Source organism: Ursus arctos, unplaced genomic scaffold, assembly GCF_023065955.2.
Source record: "Ursus arctos isolate Adak ecotype North America unplaced genomic scaffold, UrsArc2.0 scaffold_18, whole genome shotgun sequence".
NCBI classification, from domain to species: Eukaryota; Metazoa; Chordata; class Mammalia; order Carnivora; family Ursidae; genus Ursus; species Ursus arctos.
In genome coordinates, this window is record NW_026622852.1 from 40,050,498 (window position 1) to 40,066,647 (window position 16,150).

The 16,150-nt window shown below is 43.4% G+C and overlaps 1 protein-coding gene across 5 annotated transcripts in view; it reads right to left on the reverse strand.

Moving 5' to 3' along the window:
* The window catches only part of SUSD1 (sushi domain containing 1), a 176,582-nt gene that overhangs the window by 143,024 nt on the left and 17,408 nt on the right, over positions 1-16,150 (reverse strand). For all 5 annotated transcript variants that reach the window (XM_057313680.1, XM_057313679.1, XM_057313678.1 and 2 more), the window contains 2 exons: positions 8,926-9,078; positions 8,076-8,255 (listed from right to left, as the gene is read on the reverse strand). In XM_057313680.1, coding sequence (XP_057169663.1) covers positions 8,076-8,255; positions 8,926-9,078 — 333 coding nt within the window. The remainder of the gene's footprint in view (positions 1-8,075; positions 8,256-8,925; positions 9,079-16,150) is intronic.

A 16,150-nucleotide genomic window follows, 5' to 3' on the forward strand; every position in this document is an offset into this window, starting at 1 on the left:
GGAGCAAGACCTGAGCGGAAACCAAGAGTCAGATGCCTAACAGTATAAGCCACCCAGGTAGCCCCATGGCGGGGAATTTTTCCTTACTGTCCTACTATCTGTGATTTTATTCAAATAATCAACTTCAAAACAGGTCTCCCCGGGGCGGGGGGGGGGGGGGGCTGTGCTGTCCCAGTTTCAAGGGCCACATTCATACTGTAACTCTATTTCATATCTTGAAGGTAAACATGTTTATCCACACTACTAGCTTTAATATTCAACCCAAGAAAATATTCCAGAAGGAAATCTGTTTGATGAAAGGTATAGACAATTTATGGTATCTATTCGACAACTGGCTATGTCACCAATGTCATCCCCATTAGCTTCTTCTCATTAGAAACATCAGCACAATAATGTGATTGATTTCAGAAATAACACAGTAATATAAGGCTTCATCTAAGATTGCTTTCGAGAGCAATAAATACCAAGCTGAGAAAGAAAAAAAAAAAAAAGACCAATAATGCCCATAAATTGAGGCAGACGTTTTGCCAACTGCCAGGGGAATGAATGATAGACCTATTCCACATGCTGATATTGACTCAAGAAAAGTCTTCCCAGAGAAATAAACTACGAGCTGGAAAGCTCTGGCAGAGGAGCAGAAACAAGTATGAAAACTGAAGAAAATCGTATTAAAGTCGGTTTTCATTTACGCAACAATAACAGAAATGTCTCTCTTGTGCCTTAGAGTCAAAGCAGAGTCACAGATCACCTAGAAATCAGTGGGATGTGGCGGTTGTAAGGGTCCAAATGGTCTAAGCCGGTTAACACCAGCCTCTTCACTACACTCGTGTTCCGGGTCAGATCATGCAGCCCTCACACCTCTATTGTCTTCATTTGCTTCATTGGGAAAAATGTCCTTTCCCCCCCTTAGTGGTGAGCTCTCCGTGGGCTACACCTACATCCCATATTTTTAGACTATCCCCCGCAGTCATGTGAGTTATTAATATTACTACCAACATAAATCCTTGCGATTTGTACCCGTAAGAAATATGGCCTAAAGGGGCGCCTGGGTAGCGCAGTTGTTAGGCAGCTGCCTTCGGCTCAGGGCGTGATCCTGGCGTTCCAGGATCGAGTCCCACATCGGGCTCCTCCGCTGGGAGCCTGCTTCTTCCTCTCCCACTCCCCCTGCTTGTGTTCCCTCTCTCGCTGGCTGTCTCTCTCTCTGTCAAATAAATAAATAAAATCTTTAAAAAAAAAAAAAAAGAAATATGGCCTAAGGAATGGGGCTGCAAATGTAACCTTACGACAGAATTTCACGTACTGTATGCCATGCTCGTAATTTGGCCACATGTAGTTCGAGCCTCATTCCAGGCTCACCTGAGTACTGAATTCCATATATCATCAACGTGGGGGGCTGGAATCTAGCATCTCTGGTATGTGGCAACTTGCATTTAGAAAAAGTTATTATGATCATCAAAGGAAAATGGGAGGGTTGGACTATGCCAGCCACGAAGCACCTCCTCAAGGAGAGCTTATTAACTGTGGTAACTAAGCTAATGAGCTCATTAGTACCAAAAAGTCCACTCGCCCTTAAGGCAGTAGGGAAAAAAATAATAATAACTTTTTGATGCATTTTGTATTCTCAAGTCTTCCATGAACTTTAGCCTTGACAAACAATGCATTTCCTTCAGATCCTATTCACAGAGAAAGCTCACTTGGAAGAAGAAAAAAATTCCCATTTCTACGTAACAGCAATTATTATCCACAAATAGCGTCTGGTATGAAACGGCTAGAATCTGAAGACTTCAGAGACTGCAGGGGTGACAGGCTGGGTGAGAGCATGAGCACTGGAAAGAAAAAAAGAATTTATCAGTGTATCTCTTATAAGGATCTTCCATTTGTAGAGGTGATAATGGTTGACGCTTTGAGCCGCACAGGAATCTTTCTTTTTTCAAAAAAAATAACATTAAAACTCTTCATTTTAATGCTCTCCTTGTAAGCAGAATACTTGAATTGAAGACTAATAAATTAGGTAACATGAAAGCTGGAGAATTTTAGACCTTCCCCTTCTACGGTGGGAAGTTTCACAAAGATCTTACATTTTTGTTAAAAACACTACCTGCCACTCCCCGCTCAATCATGACCCTCTTATTATGATGGTGACTACGTATCTGGCAGTTACTTTGCCTCGAGCGCAGCACCAAGTGCTTTCTATCATCATCTCATTACATCTTCGTAATAGTCCTACAGGACGGAAACAAGCATATGCCCTTCTACAGAGGGAAACTGCAGTGGAGAGAAGTTTAGGGCTGGTGCCGGAACTCCCACGTGGTTCAGCCAAAACTCACGCAAGTCTTTCTGATTCTAAGGCTCCCACTTCCTTACCCCGTGGCAGTCTTATAACCAGCGTCATGGTTCATTCTGCACACTCCAATGACTCCAACCATTTGTAAGTGACATATTTTAATGGCATTTACTCGGCAGAAGGATAACACAGGAGATGTGTCGCATGCCGCCAGGAAGTCAATGCGGTATTCCTACATGTTTTAAAAAATCAGTATGTGGTGAGGTGCCCAAAAATCTGCTTCAAATGACTGCCTGGAACACAAAAGATAAACACAAGATATGGGGGCTGCCACTGCGTCCACCCTCACCCACGGCAGGCACCCCCAGCCAATCACAGCACTCTTTCCCGCCGGGTCTGGATGTGAATCTTTTCCACAGCCTGATGGAAAATTCCAAGACAGCAGTGCAACAAAACTTGTGTGCCACCCCTCACCGGAATGCCCTCATGTGTGTCCCGACTTAGGTCCAACACTCTCAATTTGGCAGAGGTGAGATGGAGCTCTACTACGAAAATCTCAAAAGAAGAAAAGTTGAGTCCATAACAACACTATTCTTCAGGGTGGGTCCCAGACCACACCGTGTATTCTCAGGCCCTCCAGCTTTTCCTCGTCGCCTCCTACCTCCAGCACTCGCAACGGTTGCTTCTACATGGAATGCGCCTTCTAGAAAGTGCTTTGGGTTCCCATCTTGATACATAAATTAGTGACACAAGGTAAGTCACTTCCTCTCTCTGGTTCTTAATGGGAAATAATGCCCATGATTCGTTGTAAATAGAATATATGTGGGGGCACCTGGGTGGCTCAGTCATTAAGCGTCTGCCTTTGGCTCAGGGCGTGATCCCAGGGTCCTGGGATCGAGCCCCACATCGGGCTCCCTGCTCCGCTGGGAGCCTGCTTCTTCCTCTCCCACTCCCCCTGCTTGTGTTCCCTCTCTCTCACTGTCTCTCTCTCTCTGTGTCAAATAAATAAATAAAATCTTTTTAAAAAAATAAAAAATAAAAAAAATATACGTGAAATGAGAACTAACCTATTAAGCACCACAGAAGGCATTTCTAAAGATCAGATGAGACAATGTTTACAGAAAACCTTGTCCACCTTAAAGTGCTGGCCACCTCTAAAGAATCAGGCTCTGCTATTAGTAGACTTTAGAAACTGCATCCCATCCTCATTAACCAATTCGAAGCAGAAACTCGGCCTCTGCAATCAGCCCACGTGCTGGGCCACCCCAGCTTGTGAGGGCCACATGTGTGCATACGGGGAAAACCAGGAGTCAGCCCAAGGCCTCGCTTGCACAGAGATGTCACACCACGTGAGAAGAAAGAGTGAAGATATAGAAGACAAAGTAAGAAGATGTGGAATCAGGAAAAGACAGGAAGCTGGAGGACTGAAACAAAAGAGGAGGCCAGGGTTTTGGCAAGGCTCAGCCACATGATAAGCTGGGACGGCAGTTGGGGAGCCAACTCCATAATGCCTGCCATGGTCTGCGCCACCTTTCGAAGGGGATTCAGGGTGCTTCCACGGGCCTTAGGTACGCTTTCAGGTATGCTGGGCACTGTGTCAGGTGCTGGAGAGATCATGCGGAGGAAGACTCCATGGTCGCGGGGCTCCTAGATTCACAGTCCAGTAGGAGTGCTATAAACCACAAAAATAGTCATAAACAACGTACTTGCATACCGCGTGCTAAGAAAGAGAACAATGTCAGAGGTGACACTGAAGCTGAAACCTGAATGATGAGAAGGCGCTTGTTATGCCAAAAACAGGAAGACTCCATCAACAAATGAGTGAACAAGCAAAATGTGGTGTATACACAGAATGGACTATCACTCAACCTTAAAAAAGAATGACGTTCTGACACCTACTACAACATGGATAAGCCTTAAAGACATTATGCTAAGCGAAATAAGCCAGACTTAAAAAGACAAATATCGTACAGGTCCACTAGAACACAGGTAACCAGGTAACTAGAACACAAATTTACAGCAACAGAAAGTAGAACAGAGCTTACCAGGCAGTGGGGGACGCAGGAGTGAGGAGTTATTGTTTAATGGGTACAGACTTTCTGTTTAGGATGATGAAAACATTCTGGAGACAGACAACAGTGATGGCTGGGCAACACTGTGAATGTACTTAATGCCACTGAACTGTATACTTACAAATGGTGAAAATGGTAAGTTTTATATCACATGTATTTTACCACAATAAAAAAAAAAATTAAAGCTGGTTGCCAAGTATCCTAAGTAATGAGAGAAGCATGTGCAAAGGCCCTGAGGTCGATAAAAGCCTGACATGTTAGTTGGGAGACAATGATGGCAGATGTAACCTGTAGAGAAGCCAAAAAGGCCCGAAACCTTGTTGGCTTCAGAGGCCAAAGTTAGGAGTTTGGATTTTATCTTGGAAGACAGATGTTTATTCCCAGAACCCTCCAGCTGGTCTACCTATACTACAAACCAGTGCTAACCATACTCTTACACAGCTAGCAAACTACACAAAGGGAAGAGCACACGTGTCACCTTTTCCCTGGCACTACCCTAGTTCCCATCAGAACTCTGTGTTTATCCATTCTTCTCACATAATATGTAGGGGTTCACCCTTACATCATAGTTCATGATGTACCTGTGTTTTCTCTTCTCCCAGACCCCAGATGTTCTTAGTCACGAGGGCTACAGTATATCTAGCATCAGACCTGGACTCTGGATTTATTGTTGATGACAACACAGCTGAAGTGATTCCTTCACTTTACTTCTGGCTTGGCTGAATTTTAAAAAATTTAATTTCTTTAGACTGCCACGTACAACTTGCATCTTTTCTGAAAATTAAAAAAGTCATAGTAAAATAATAGGAGGCACAAACTAGAGATTGACGCTGTCTTTTCCAGAGAGTTGACGGACATGGGGGGCTGATGTTTCCATAAATCCCTACCTAAGTCAGAAGAGGGAGCCACAGAAGCCCCTGGCATTAGAAGCTTTCCTCCTCGCTTCCAGCGCTGGCCTCTGAAGCCCGCTCGGACAGAGACCCATGTCTCGGGGTCCTGGCCATGGCGGCACAGCCTCCAGGGACACGGTACTCGGGAGGAGGCAAACAACAGGATCCATCAACTGCACCTTCTGTGACCAGGAAGGTCGGTGAAATTGACACACAAGCCGGGTCTGTAACACACAGCTGCTCCCTTTCCGGGTACCTGTTCCTCGGCAACATCCAAGCTCACAGTTTGCTAGTGTTGTTAGTGGAATTCCCAATTCCTGTGGCTTTATACCTCTGAGCTGAAAATACAGTGCCGGCTGGCACGCGGCCCAGCTTCTGGAGCCCCAGGCATGATGGAGGATAAATAAGAAGGGGTGAGCGCAGAGGAGCAGACGCAGCCTTGAGAAGCTGGCGGCCATGTGGTGACGCGGGGGAGGAGGAGGGAGTCAGCGGGCAGACGGAGAGGTTATTAGAGGAGGGGAAAAAAGAAGTGAAGATCTTCCAAATAACAGTTCTTTGGGGAATGTAACAAGTACTCTCCTCTAAATTAAATTTCTCCATTCTCAGTCCAATAATCCAGATGACTACTAGTTCTCAAAGTCACACAAACTCTTTTATTTGGGTTTTCCTACATAAATCCTTAGGGAGATCTTTGATATGCATTATGGCACATTTTAATCCAAGTTCTGCATTTTAATTGATCTGCTGAAAGATAATGTGAGAACTAAAATGTACTTTTAGAATTTCTTAACCCCCAGGATGATAATTAACTATTAAAATGTGTTTAGAGCCTGAATCGCAAATCAGAACAGCACAAGAATTAACTTAGCCAAGCGCATCACTGAGATTTCCTAGCTATGCGGTAAATTCAATGAAAACTCTTTCCTTTTTTCCAAAATGGAAACAGCTTTGTTACTTTGTCTAATGTGTTTAAAATTCTTTCAATACAGAAAGAATATCAAATATGAAAATCATCCAGGATCCCCCCCAGTGGAAGTTACCACTGTTAATATTTTGATATATCACCTTCTAAACTTTTATAAGCATATATATGCATATGAGCTTTTCCAAATTAATGTCATGTTATTCATATAGTTGATAACTCAGTAATATACTGTTAAGGCTAACCTATGTCGATAAATATTATTTTCCAATGTAATTTTTATTGGCTACATAATATTCCATTTCATGTATATGCCATGATTTAACCAATCTCCTATTGCTAGACATTTGGGACTGTTTCCCATGTTTCACTTATAAACAACTATAACTACAGAAAATTATAAATATGAGTGCTTTCTACTTCTCTCCACAAATAAGTTTGAAAATCCGGATAAAATAGATGATTTTCTAGGAATATATAAATTATCAAATGGACACCAAAAAGGATAGGAAACTTAGACCACTAAGTGTAGGGCTTTTTAAAATAGCCGAAGGACTACCTCTCCAAAAAAGCCACATCCAGATAATTTGCAAGTGAAATCTCCCAAGTCTTTAAAAATTCTATTTATAGTAGTCCAGAGAAAGAAGAAAGAAATTATTTTGCATTCTTTTTTTAAAATTTAGAATAATACTGACACCAAACCCAACTAAGGTGGCATAAAAAAAACAAAATAAACCAACCTCACTTCTGAATATCAATGTAAAATTTCTAAATAAAATTTAGCAAATAAAATCCAGATAAAAAGAATAAAAAACCAAAGCCCCAGGAGACTCCACTCCAGATTTAATATGTAAGATCGTTATCAGGAAATCTAAAAATATAGCCTTACCATATGACTTGTTTAAAGCAGAAACATACATGATCACTTTAACACATGTCTAAATGACATGATAAAAGTAACTCATTTCTGATTTTATTAAGCCCTAGTAAAGTGAGAACAGATAGAGTCTTCCTTAAGATTATGACATGCCAGGGGCACCTGGGTGGCTCAGTCAGTTGAGCGTTGCACTCTTGATTTTGGCTCAGGTCATGATCTCAGGGTCATGGGATCAAGCCCCACGTCTGGCTCTGAGCTCAGCATGGAGTCTGCTTGAGATTCTCTCTCCCTTTCCTTCTGCCCCTCCCCCTAACACGCGCACATGAGCTTTCTCTTTCACTCTCTCAAATAAATAAATAAATAAATAAATAAATAAATAAATAAAATCTTAAAAAAAAAAAAAGAATACAACCTCTGAAACCAGAATTCCTGGGTTCAAGTTCATCTCTATCACTAGCTGTATAACCTTGAACAGATTACTTCATTTTTCCATGCCTCACTTTTCTCATCTGTAAAATGGGATAATAATAATACACATTCATAGGGATACTGTAAGGACTGAATGAGTCGATATATACAAAGTGCTTAGAACAGCACTTGGCACATAGCACTAGATTAGTGTGCATAAGAATATAAGTAGATATTCATAACATCAAAGAGCCAAGACCACAAAGGAATAATGAAAAACTAAAACCACTGCCATGAAAGTCATGAATAAGAAAAGAATACTCAAAGTCAACACTACTATTTAAATTTTTGTTCTGAAAATACTAACCAAGTGGGTCAATCAAGAGAAACGTATGTTTTATAAATGTATAAAACGTATGTTTTATAAAAGATGGAATTACAATTTGCAGATGATAACTATTCCCGGAAATACCCAGAGAATCAACTGCATGCCTATTAGAGACAACAGGAACTTAGCGGATCTATTTAATTCATTCACTGCCTTAAAGAGAAATTTAGAGAGAAATATGAAAACAATCTCAAAATGATAGAAGCTGGGAACCTGAACCTTTTGAAAACTCACCTTGGCAATTTAAGTTTGGGGTCTCCCATGTGCCCAAGGCTGTGCAGCTTGAAACTGCATCTTCTGGGCCACTGAAAAATCCTTCTTTGCAAGCATAACGAACCTGGCTGCCAAGCCTAGAAGTATAATTTCCGACGATAAAGCCATCTGGGACCTCAGGAGGGGTGCCACAGTCTATTTCTGAAAATAAATTAACGTCAAATTCATTACTATGTGAATATGAATTTTCAAAACTCATCATCTCTCTCCCCCTCTACCCCATCATTCCCTTTCCCTCCACACACACACCTGAGCGATATTTTACATAGACTGATTCATTTCCATTTTGACTTCTGGGCATGTTTCCAATGACTGTCTCTATTCAATCTTTTGGCCTTCCGTAGGTAATAGCATCTACACATGCACGAAGCTGATGGGATTTGGCAGTCAACCTTCACTAATTCACTCTAGTTAAACAGAAGCCTCGCCCAGTGAAGCAAAAAATTTGAATTGCAAAATACCTTCAGATATATATGGCTTTGTCATTTTGAGTCACTTTTCTGTTACTGGCTCTTACCAAGGCAGCTATGTTTACTATCTAAAATCACGTGTAATAGGAGAATATCCATTAACTGCTAAAAACCCCAGAAGTGTACTAATTGTAGCTTTTTAAAAAAAATATAAGATAGCCAGCCCCTTCCACCTTGTAATATTGACTTTATTTCACAGGCTACACAGACGCACAAAGGAATAGATAATCTGCACTCATATCCCCAACACGGGCCCCACAGACACAGGCTCAGAGCAGGAGAAAGTCATCTGAGAGCAGAATCCCACTTTCAGAAAGCTCCCTTCTTTGGCAGAAACCCACCTGTGCATGACGTGGCATCTCTGGCTGGGTGGAAAGGCTCAGGCCCATTCTTTGGCAAGTATCCATCCATACAGTAGCATTCGAAACTTCCGTAAGTGTTCACACACCGTCCTCCTTGCCTGCACAGGCCGGAAACCTCACACTCATCTATGTCTTGAGACCCAGGTATAAGAAGGGAGAGAAAAAACAGAAAAAGGGAAACACAGGGGCAGGGGGGCGTTGGAACAGCCATTTCTCACATTCTCAATCCATCCTTACAGAACCGGACGCATTTGCTTGCAATGGCACCATGAATCTTATTTCATTTGTCAAAGATTCTTTTCATATACCCTTTACACCACCGGTACTAAAAGGTGTTCAATAAATCCTTGTCAATGTGTTTGGGAAATTTACAAAAACCAACGACCATCACCAAATCTCTGACACCCAACAAAATGGGCCCCCCAAAAAAAAGGATGCTGAAAAAAATTCACTCACTACAAAATAAGGATGGCCTCTACCTCATACTAAAATACCTGAAGGATGGGGCACCTGGGTGGCTTAGTCTGTTAAGCATCCAACTCTTGGTTTCAGCTCAGGTCATGTTCTGAGGGTCATGAGATCAAGCCCTGCATCAGGCTCCTTGCTGGGTGTGAAGCCTGCTTAAGATTTTCTCTCTCTATGGGGCACCTGGGTGGCTCAGTCGTTAAGCATCTACCTTCGGGGCTCAAAGGGAGTGGGAGAGGAAGAAGCAGGCTCATAGCGGAGGAGCCTGACGTGGGGCTCGATCCCATAACGCCAGGATCACGCCCTGAGCCGAAGGCAGACGCTTAACCGCTGTGCCACCCAGGTGCCCCTAATCTTTTTTTTTTTTAAGCAGGATCCACACCCAGAGCGGAGCCCAATGTGGGGCTCAAACTGAGAACCATGAGATCAAGACCTGAGCCAAGATCAAGGGCTGGAAGCTCAACTGACTGAGCCACCCAGGTAACCCCTGACATTTCTTTTCTGAGAAAGATTTTGAAAAATATTCAAGCCAGTGAAAAACATCAGAATAAATAATGTCAAGAAGGGGGAAACATAATTAAAAAAAAAAAAAACACAACAAAGAGGTAAGAAATGAAACCAATAAAAACTCAGTTAAACAAGTGTTGATAATACTGTGCCTGGGTGACTCAGTCAGTTAAGCAACTGCCTTCAGCTCAGGTCATGACCCCAGGGTCCTGGGATCGATCCCCACATCAGGCTCCCTGCTCAGCGGGGAGTCTGCTTCTCCCTCTCACTCTCCCTTTGTTCTCTCCCTCTCTCTCTTGAATAAATAAATAAAATCTTTAAAAAAAAAGCATGTTGATAATAAAATCATGGAGTTTTGGGTAATTGGGAAAGTTAACAAAGAATTCTTAAAATATAAATAATATGAAATAAAATCAATCTCAATCCAGCACAAACTTTAGAGATGATTTCAACACTGCAGGATCCAACATGTGTTCCTAGAATTGGATCCATCGTTTTAGCTTATCAAGATCTGTATTCCAAGTGGGATGTGTACATATACCTTTGACACAGTAATCGTCTTCCAGCCTGCCCATCTACCCCAGGCTCTTGAAAAGACAGTGAGTGGGAATAAATGGATTTTTCAGTAGACTGCTAAAAACAGGCAGTACCAGTACTGCAGGGCAAAAATGTGGCTAGGTAGCGATGGCAGGGAAAAGACTTGAAGTTTCTAGATACTGATCAGCTCTGTATGAGTCACTACAGTCATTAATCAGCTTGCTTTGTGTCCAGTCATTCAACAACCTAATAACAATGATTGTTAAATTGAGTGCTAATCCCAATGACTCCTACATGTCAACTGGCACATGCCAGCCACTGTTCTAAACACTTCATTATTTATTACTAATTATTTTCATCTTATTCCGCACAATAACCCCATGAGGTAGATGCTATTATTATCCCCATTTTACAGAGGAAGTACGTGAAGCAGAGTGGGTCCGTAACTGTACTGAAATCATGCAGGTTAAGTGGTGGGAAAGCCAGAGTTGGAAACCAGGTATGCGGCTCTGGGACCACACCCTTAACCACCAGCCACGCTGTGTCTCCCATTACAACCGCATTGTACCATCACCCAATCAATAATTCCGTCTTGTCCACAGACATTGTCAAAGATATCCATCACCTTAATGAAGTCTAGAACCATGCCCCACATCGGGCTCCCTATGTCTTGCTTCCATCTCTCCCTAAGATGAGTGACATGATTCTGACTTTTAATGCCCTAGTCTGCCAAGCCCCACATCGGGCTCCCTATGTCTTGCTTCCATCTCTCCCTGAGATCAGTGACATGATTCTGACTTTTAATGCCCTGCTACCTCTTAATGTTCACAAACTGTTCCTTTTCTAGCCTGTTCTAGAATCTTGGCTGGGTAAACATGTTAAGCTCATTAGAATAACTTCTCCATGTGGTGGATTCCATGGGGCCTCCAAGGTGGTAACGTGTCTGCTTGGGAAGGGAAAACGTTCCGAGCAACTGAGCAAACTTAGGAACATACCTAACTAATCAAGGGGGAAATTTCCCCTTGCCCCATTGTATATACCGGACGATTTAACCTTATCCACAGCCAGAACAATTCCTTGCCAGAAAGTAGCAAAACCGAGCAGGACACGCTGACCTGGTCCCAGGGCCCTGGTGTTCTATATTTACTCCTTTCATCTAATAGCCTGGGTTTGAAAGTCAAACAGACCCAGGTTTGAGAACTGATTCTGCTACATATTAGATGTACTCAAGTCTGTTCCTTAACCTTTCTAAACCACTTTTGTAAAATGAAGCTAATTAGGTCCTCAATCCATGTTGGCTAATACATGAATGGGCCTTGCCTTTCTACTGACTCAGCTCTCCCTGGAGCACAAGCCACTCCTTCCGAGCCTGCACCTAACCCTCAGTGTGACCATGAGCAATGCCCACACACACACACACACACACACACACACACACACTCACACACGCTCATGGGTTTCTTGGCTGCGGTCTGGGGAGTGGCCCCATGGCTTGTCGCCCTGGATCTGAATGCTTTTGGACAGAATTCAAAAGTCCATCTGGAGAACCCTTAGCGAGAACAGGAGTGTCAAAGAGGCAAGGGCGTAGCTGTGGCGGGCGTGCCAGAGAGGCAGGTGTCCGAACGCCCCAAGACACACAAGCTCTTGCCTGGAGAAGCCTTTACAATCTGAAGACTCAGAAAGGACTCAGTGACAAAAGTGCAGTGACACATTCACGAAAATGCGCTCACAGCCTGTTCTTCTCCCTGAAGCCAACTAATTACCAGTTCTTTCCCACTCCGTGCAGGTGAGACCAAAATTACTTCCTCACATCTTAGAAAGTAATGTTACGGCTTTTTCCTGCCGTCTTGCCTCCTCAAATGCCAAGTTCGGCTAAGAAGCCTGCGTCGTAAGAAGCCGCGTTTGGAGGGACACACACGCCCGTTTACAATCAAGATGGTAAATCCACATCACTCGTCGCTGATGTCTGGTGTTGGCGAAGATGTGAAGAAACGAAGACCTTCGTGAAATGATTAGTGAGAGGGAATACTGGTGTGAACTTTTTGGAAGACAGTCCGGCATGATGCACCAAGAAGTAACAATGTGTAGGTATACCTCTGACACAGAAATTATTTTCCAGAATTTATAACAAGGAATAATTATCTGTAAGGATGTAGGTACAAGGATGTTCATTATAGCATTTCTTATGATAGCCAAAGAAACAAAACAAAAACACCCACAAAAATACAAAAGAAAACAAAAAAACAGGAGAACAACCATGAGAGGGAAAAAAGTAATCAGTTAAGTAACACAATACAGAAATGTAATAAATTCTGCATAGTTAATATATAAGGTATTATATGTCTATTTCTATATTAACTTTAAAGTTTTATGACTTATATTTTAAAAGTACTGATCTTTTTTTAAAAATATTTATTTACTTATTTATTTGAGAGAGAGTATGTGGGGGGAGGGGCAGAGGGAGAGAATCTTCAAGCAGACTCCCCACTGAGCATGGAGCCCAACCCAGGGTTCGAACTCACAACCCAGGAGATCATGACCTGAGCCAAAACCAAGAGTTGGACACTTAACTGACAACTGAGCCACCCAGGTGCCCCTTTAAGATTTTATTTTTAAGTAATTTCTACACCCAACATGAGACTCGAACTCACAACCCTGAGATCAAGAGTCACATGTCCTACCAACTGAGCCAGCCAGGTGCCCCCTATATTCATTTTTATGGAAATGGAAAGATCATGTGTTGTGACTAAAATAAATTCTGTCTTCTCTTCATGGAGTTACATATGGAGAAAACAGTATCATGTGCTAGAGAAATAAGTACCACATTGTGGAACAACATATGTATACATGTTATTAATCTAAAATTATGATTGCAGGGGCACCTGGGAGGCTCAGCTGGTTGAGGGTCTGACTCTTGGTCTTGGCTCAGGTCGTGATCTCAGAGTCGTAGGATCGAGCCCCACGTCAGGCTCCATGTTCAGCGTGGAGTCTGCTTGTCCTTTTCCCTCCCCCTCTGCCCCTTTGCTCCCTCTCTCTATCTAAAATAAATAAAATCTTTAAATGCCAATAAATATAAATAAATAAATAAAAGAATGACTGCAGTGCAGATACACAGAGGCATCTTAAAAGAGATGAACCGGGTGCTTAGGTGGCTCAGTCGGTTAAGTGTTGATCTCAGCGCAGGTCATGATCTCAGGGTTGTGAGATCAAGCCCCACATCGGGCTCTGGCTGGGTGTGGAGGCTGCTTGGGAATCTCTCCCTCCCTCTCTCTCTACCCTCCCCCCACCCTCTTAAAAAAAAAAAAAAAAGCTTCACCAAAATACTAAGAACTGTTGCCTCTGAGTTAATATTAGGTGATTTTTTTTTCTTTCTCCTTTATGCTTTTGCATAACTGCTTAACCACTCTACATGAGTATGTGGTTTTTTTTCATAAATGGAAAAAACAAAACTCTACTCCTTATGGGGAAACACATATTGGCTTATTCTTCTGTCTTGTTTCAGGAAGAACAATCACGGATCATCACAATCAGGACTAAATGACCCATTAGCTTTTACTCTATCCCTGAGCTCTAGCCTAGGGTAACAGCTCCATCCTGGACACATAACTTTTGTTAAAGCAATAGCTGAATGAATGGAGAACCATTTCCAAGGTCATGCTCAGAGAGGCACTGGTCATGAGCACAGAGCCTGAACTCAAAGGGCTACCGATTTCCTTCACAATCTTTCCAGTATTGGTAGTTTGCCTACTTTATAAATGCTTCAAAGCTCCTGCCCAATTACTCCTCCCAAAACTTTAAATTAGTGGAGCAAAAGAGAACCATGGGTACATATTTTACTACACTCCACAAGGCCTTGGGAAGGAACCTGGGATACCCATATCCTGGGGCCTGAGGAAGCAAGAGGCAAGAGTCAAGTGTGGGAGCTGTTCACCTGTGGGGGGAGCTCAGGCATGTCCCTTCACTCCCAAAGAGAAGCAACGGTGCCTCAGTCAAGGCCTCTGGCATTTAAGGGAAGGGTGCTTTGGTTTAACCATCTTCTGATTCAGAATCTTTGGCTTCTCTGTCCTTCCTAGGAGCTGGAGCAGTAGCGCGGGTCTGAAGCCATCACCCACCGCCATTAGAGGCCTAACTACGCAGGAGTCCAGGGTATTCCGCAGGGAAAACAGTCAAGAAGCCCCTGGTATGAGCAGCGCACTGCTGAGTGTAGCAAGAACTCCCTAGTACGCTCTTCCTTAGGTTTATCTTTCCTTGTGTCTTCCTTCATTCAGAGTAGTAAAACATGCCACTTTTGGAATAAAACCCAGCTAAAACAAAGGATTAGGATTTGGGGAGCAAAATCGCATTTGGAGAGAGCACTGGGAGAAACCTCGGGACAGCTGCAAGTCGATTGAGCAATACCCCACACAGGGCCAGCAGAAGCCCAGCGGGACCACACATTTGTGTCTGAGCCCAGAGCCGGCTGCTCCAGGACCTGAAACAACTGAACAGCTGAGAAGCTTGTGAGCAAAGGCTCCCATGGAAAACAGGCTCCCAACCTGGGAGAGAAACCAACAGACTGGTCTTGGCAGGGGTAGGGATTTACATCTAGGAATGACGGTGTTTACTTTCCCACAGAGAGACCTATGGGATACAGGCTCCGAGCAGAAGGTTCCAGAAACTGATGATGGGCAAGGCATTCACTCCCTCTAAGTTCTTTTTTTTTCCTTCCCTTTTCCCCATTTCCTAGTCAAGGCTGAAATGCTGTTACTTTTCTCCAGAAGAAATGGCATCAGGGCCTTGATACTGGAGGAAATGAGCTGATGAAAAAGAAGGCTGCAGCTGCCGTCAGAGTGGAGATGGATCCCCAAGACTTGGAAATTGAAAGGCGCAGAAAAGGCATTTTGCAGTTTTCAGCGGACGTGGCAGGGCCATGCGTCGTTGGACTCACGCTGGTAGGGACAGGACAGCCCCAGGCCTGCTCCCACATCAGTTTCATCTCTCTCCCACCCCCCTCACACTGGAAACGCCACAGAGCTTCTCCCTCTGCCAAGCTTCCAGGAGCCCCAGAACTTGTCTGGGGGCAGGCCTGGGGGCCAGGACATCTGCAAGCTGCCCGGAACTAGAACCCTTGCAATTCTGTCATCATCTCTCATTGGTGACATCCAAAGACACCCACTTGCACCCAGTTCTTGAATCTGGCCTGGACTCTGCAAAGTACAACCAACACCCGGTCACAAGAGTCCTTGGAACTGGGGAACCAGGATTCATATCCCGTGGTTCAAGACAAACACTGCATAACTGCTGCTACCCCCAAAACGTGTGAAGCCTCTGCCCCCGCTGGAGTCCACTGATGTTTCTGTGGCAACTGTGATGCTAAGAGACACTCGGTATCAGCGAGAAAAGTCACCCATCAGCTTTTACAGAGTGATAACCGGAGACCTCAAAAGGAGAGGTCATGAGAATGACTGCCCACAGATACGGGGCTTCTTTTGAAGTGACGGAGGTATTCTGAAATGAGATCGTCCACGATCTGTTGCACAACTTTATGAATATACTACAAACCACTGAATTGTATACCTTAACAGGGTGAATCTGATGGTATGTGAATTATATCGCATTTAAAAAAAAAAGAAAGAAAGAAAAAGGTCATTAAATAATTACAACAAGAAGAAGAAAGAGAAGCCGAGCCGAGATCAGGATTTTGTTCTGGGAAGAC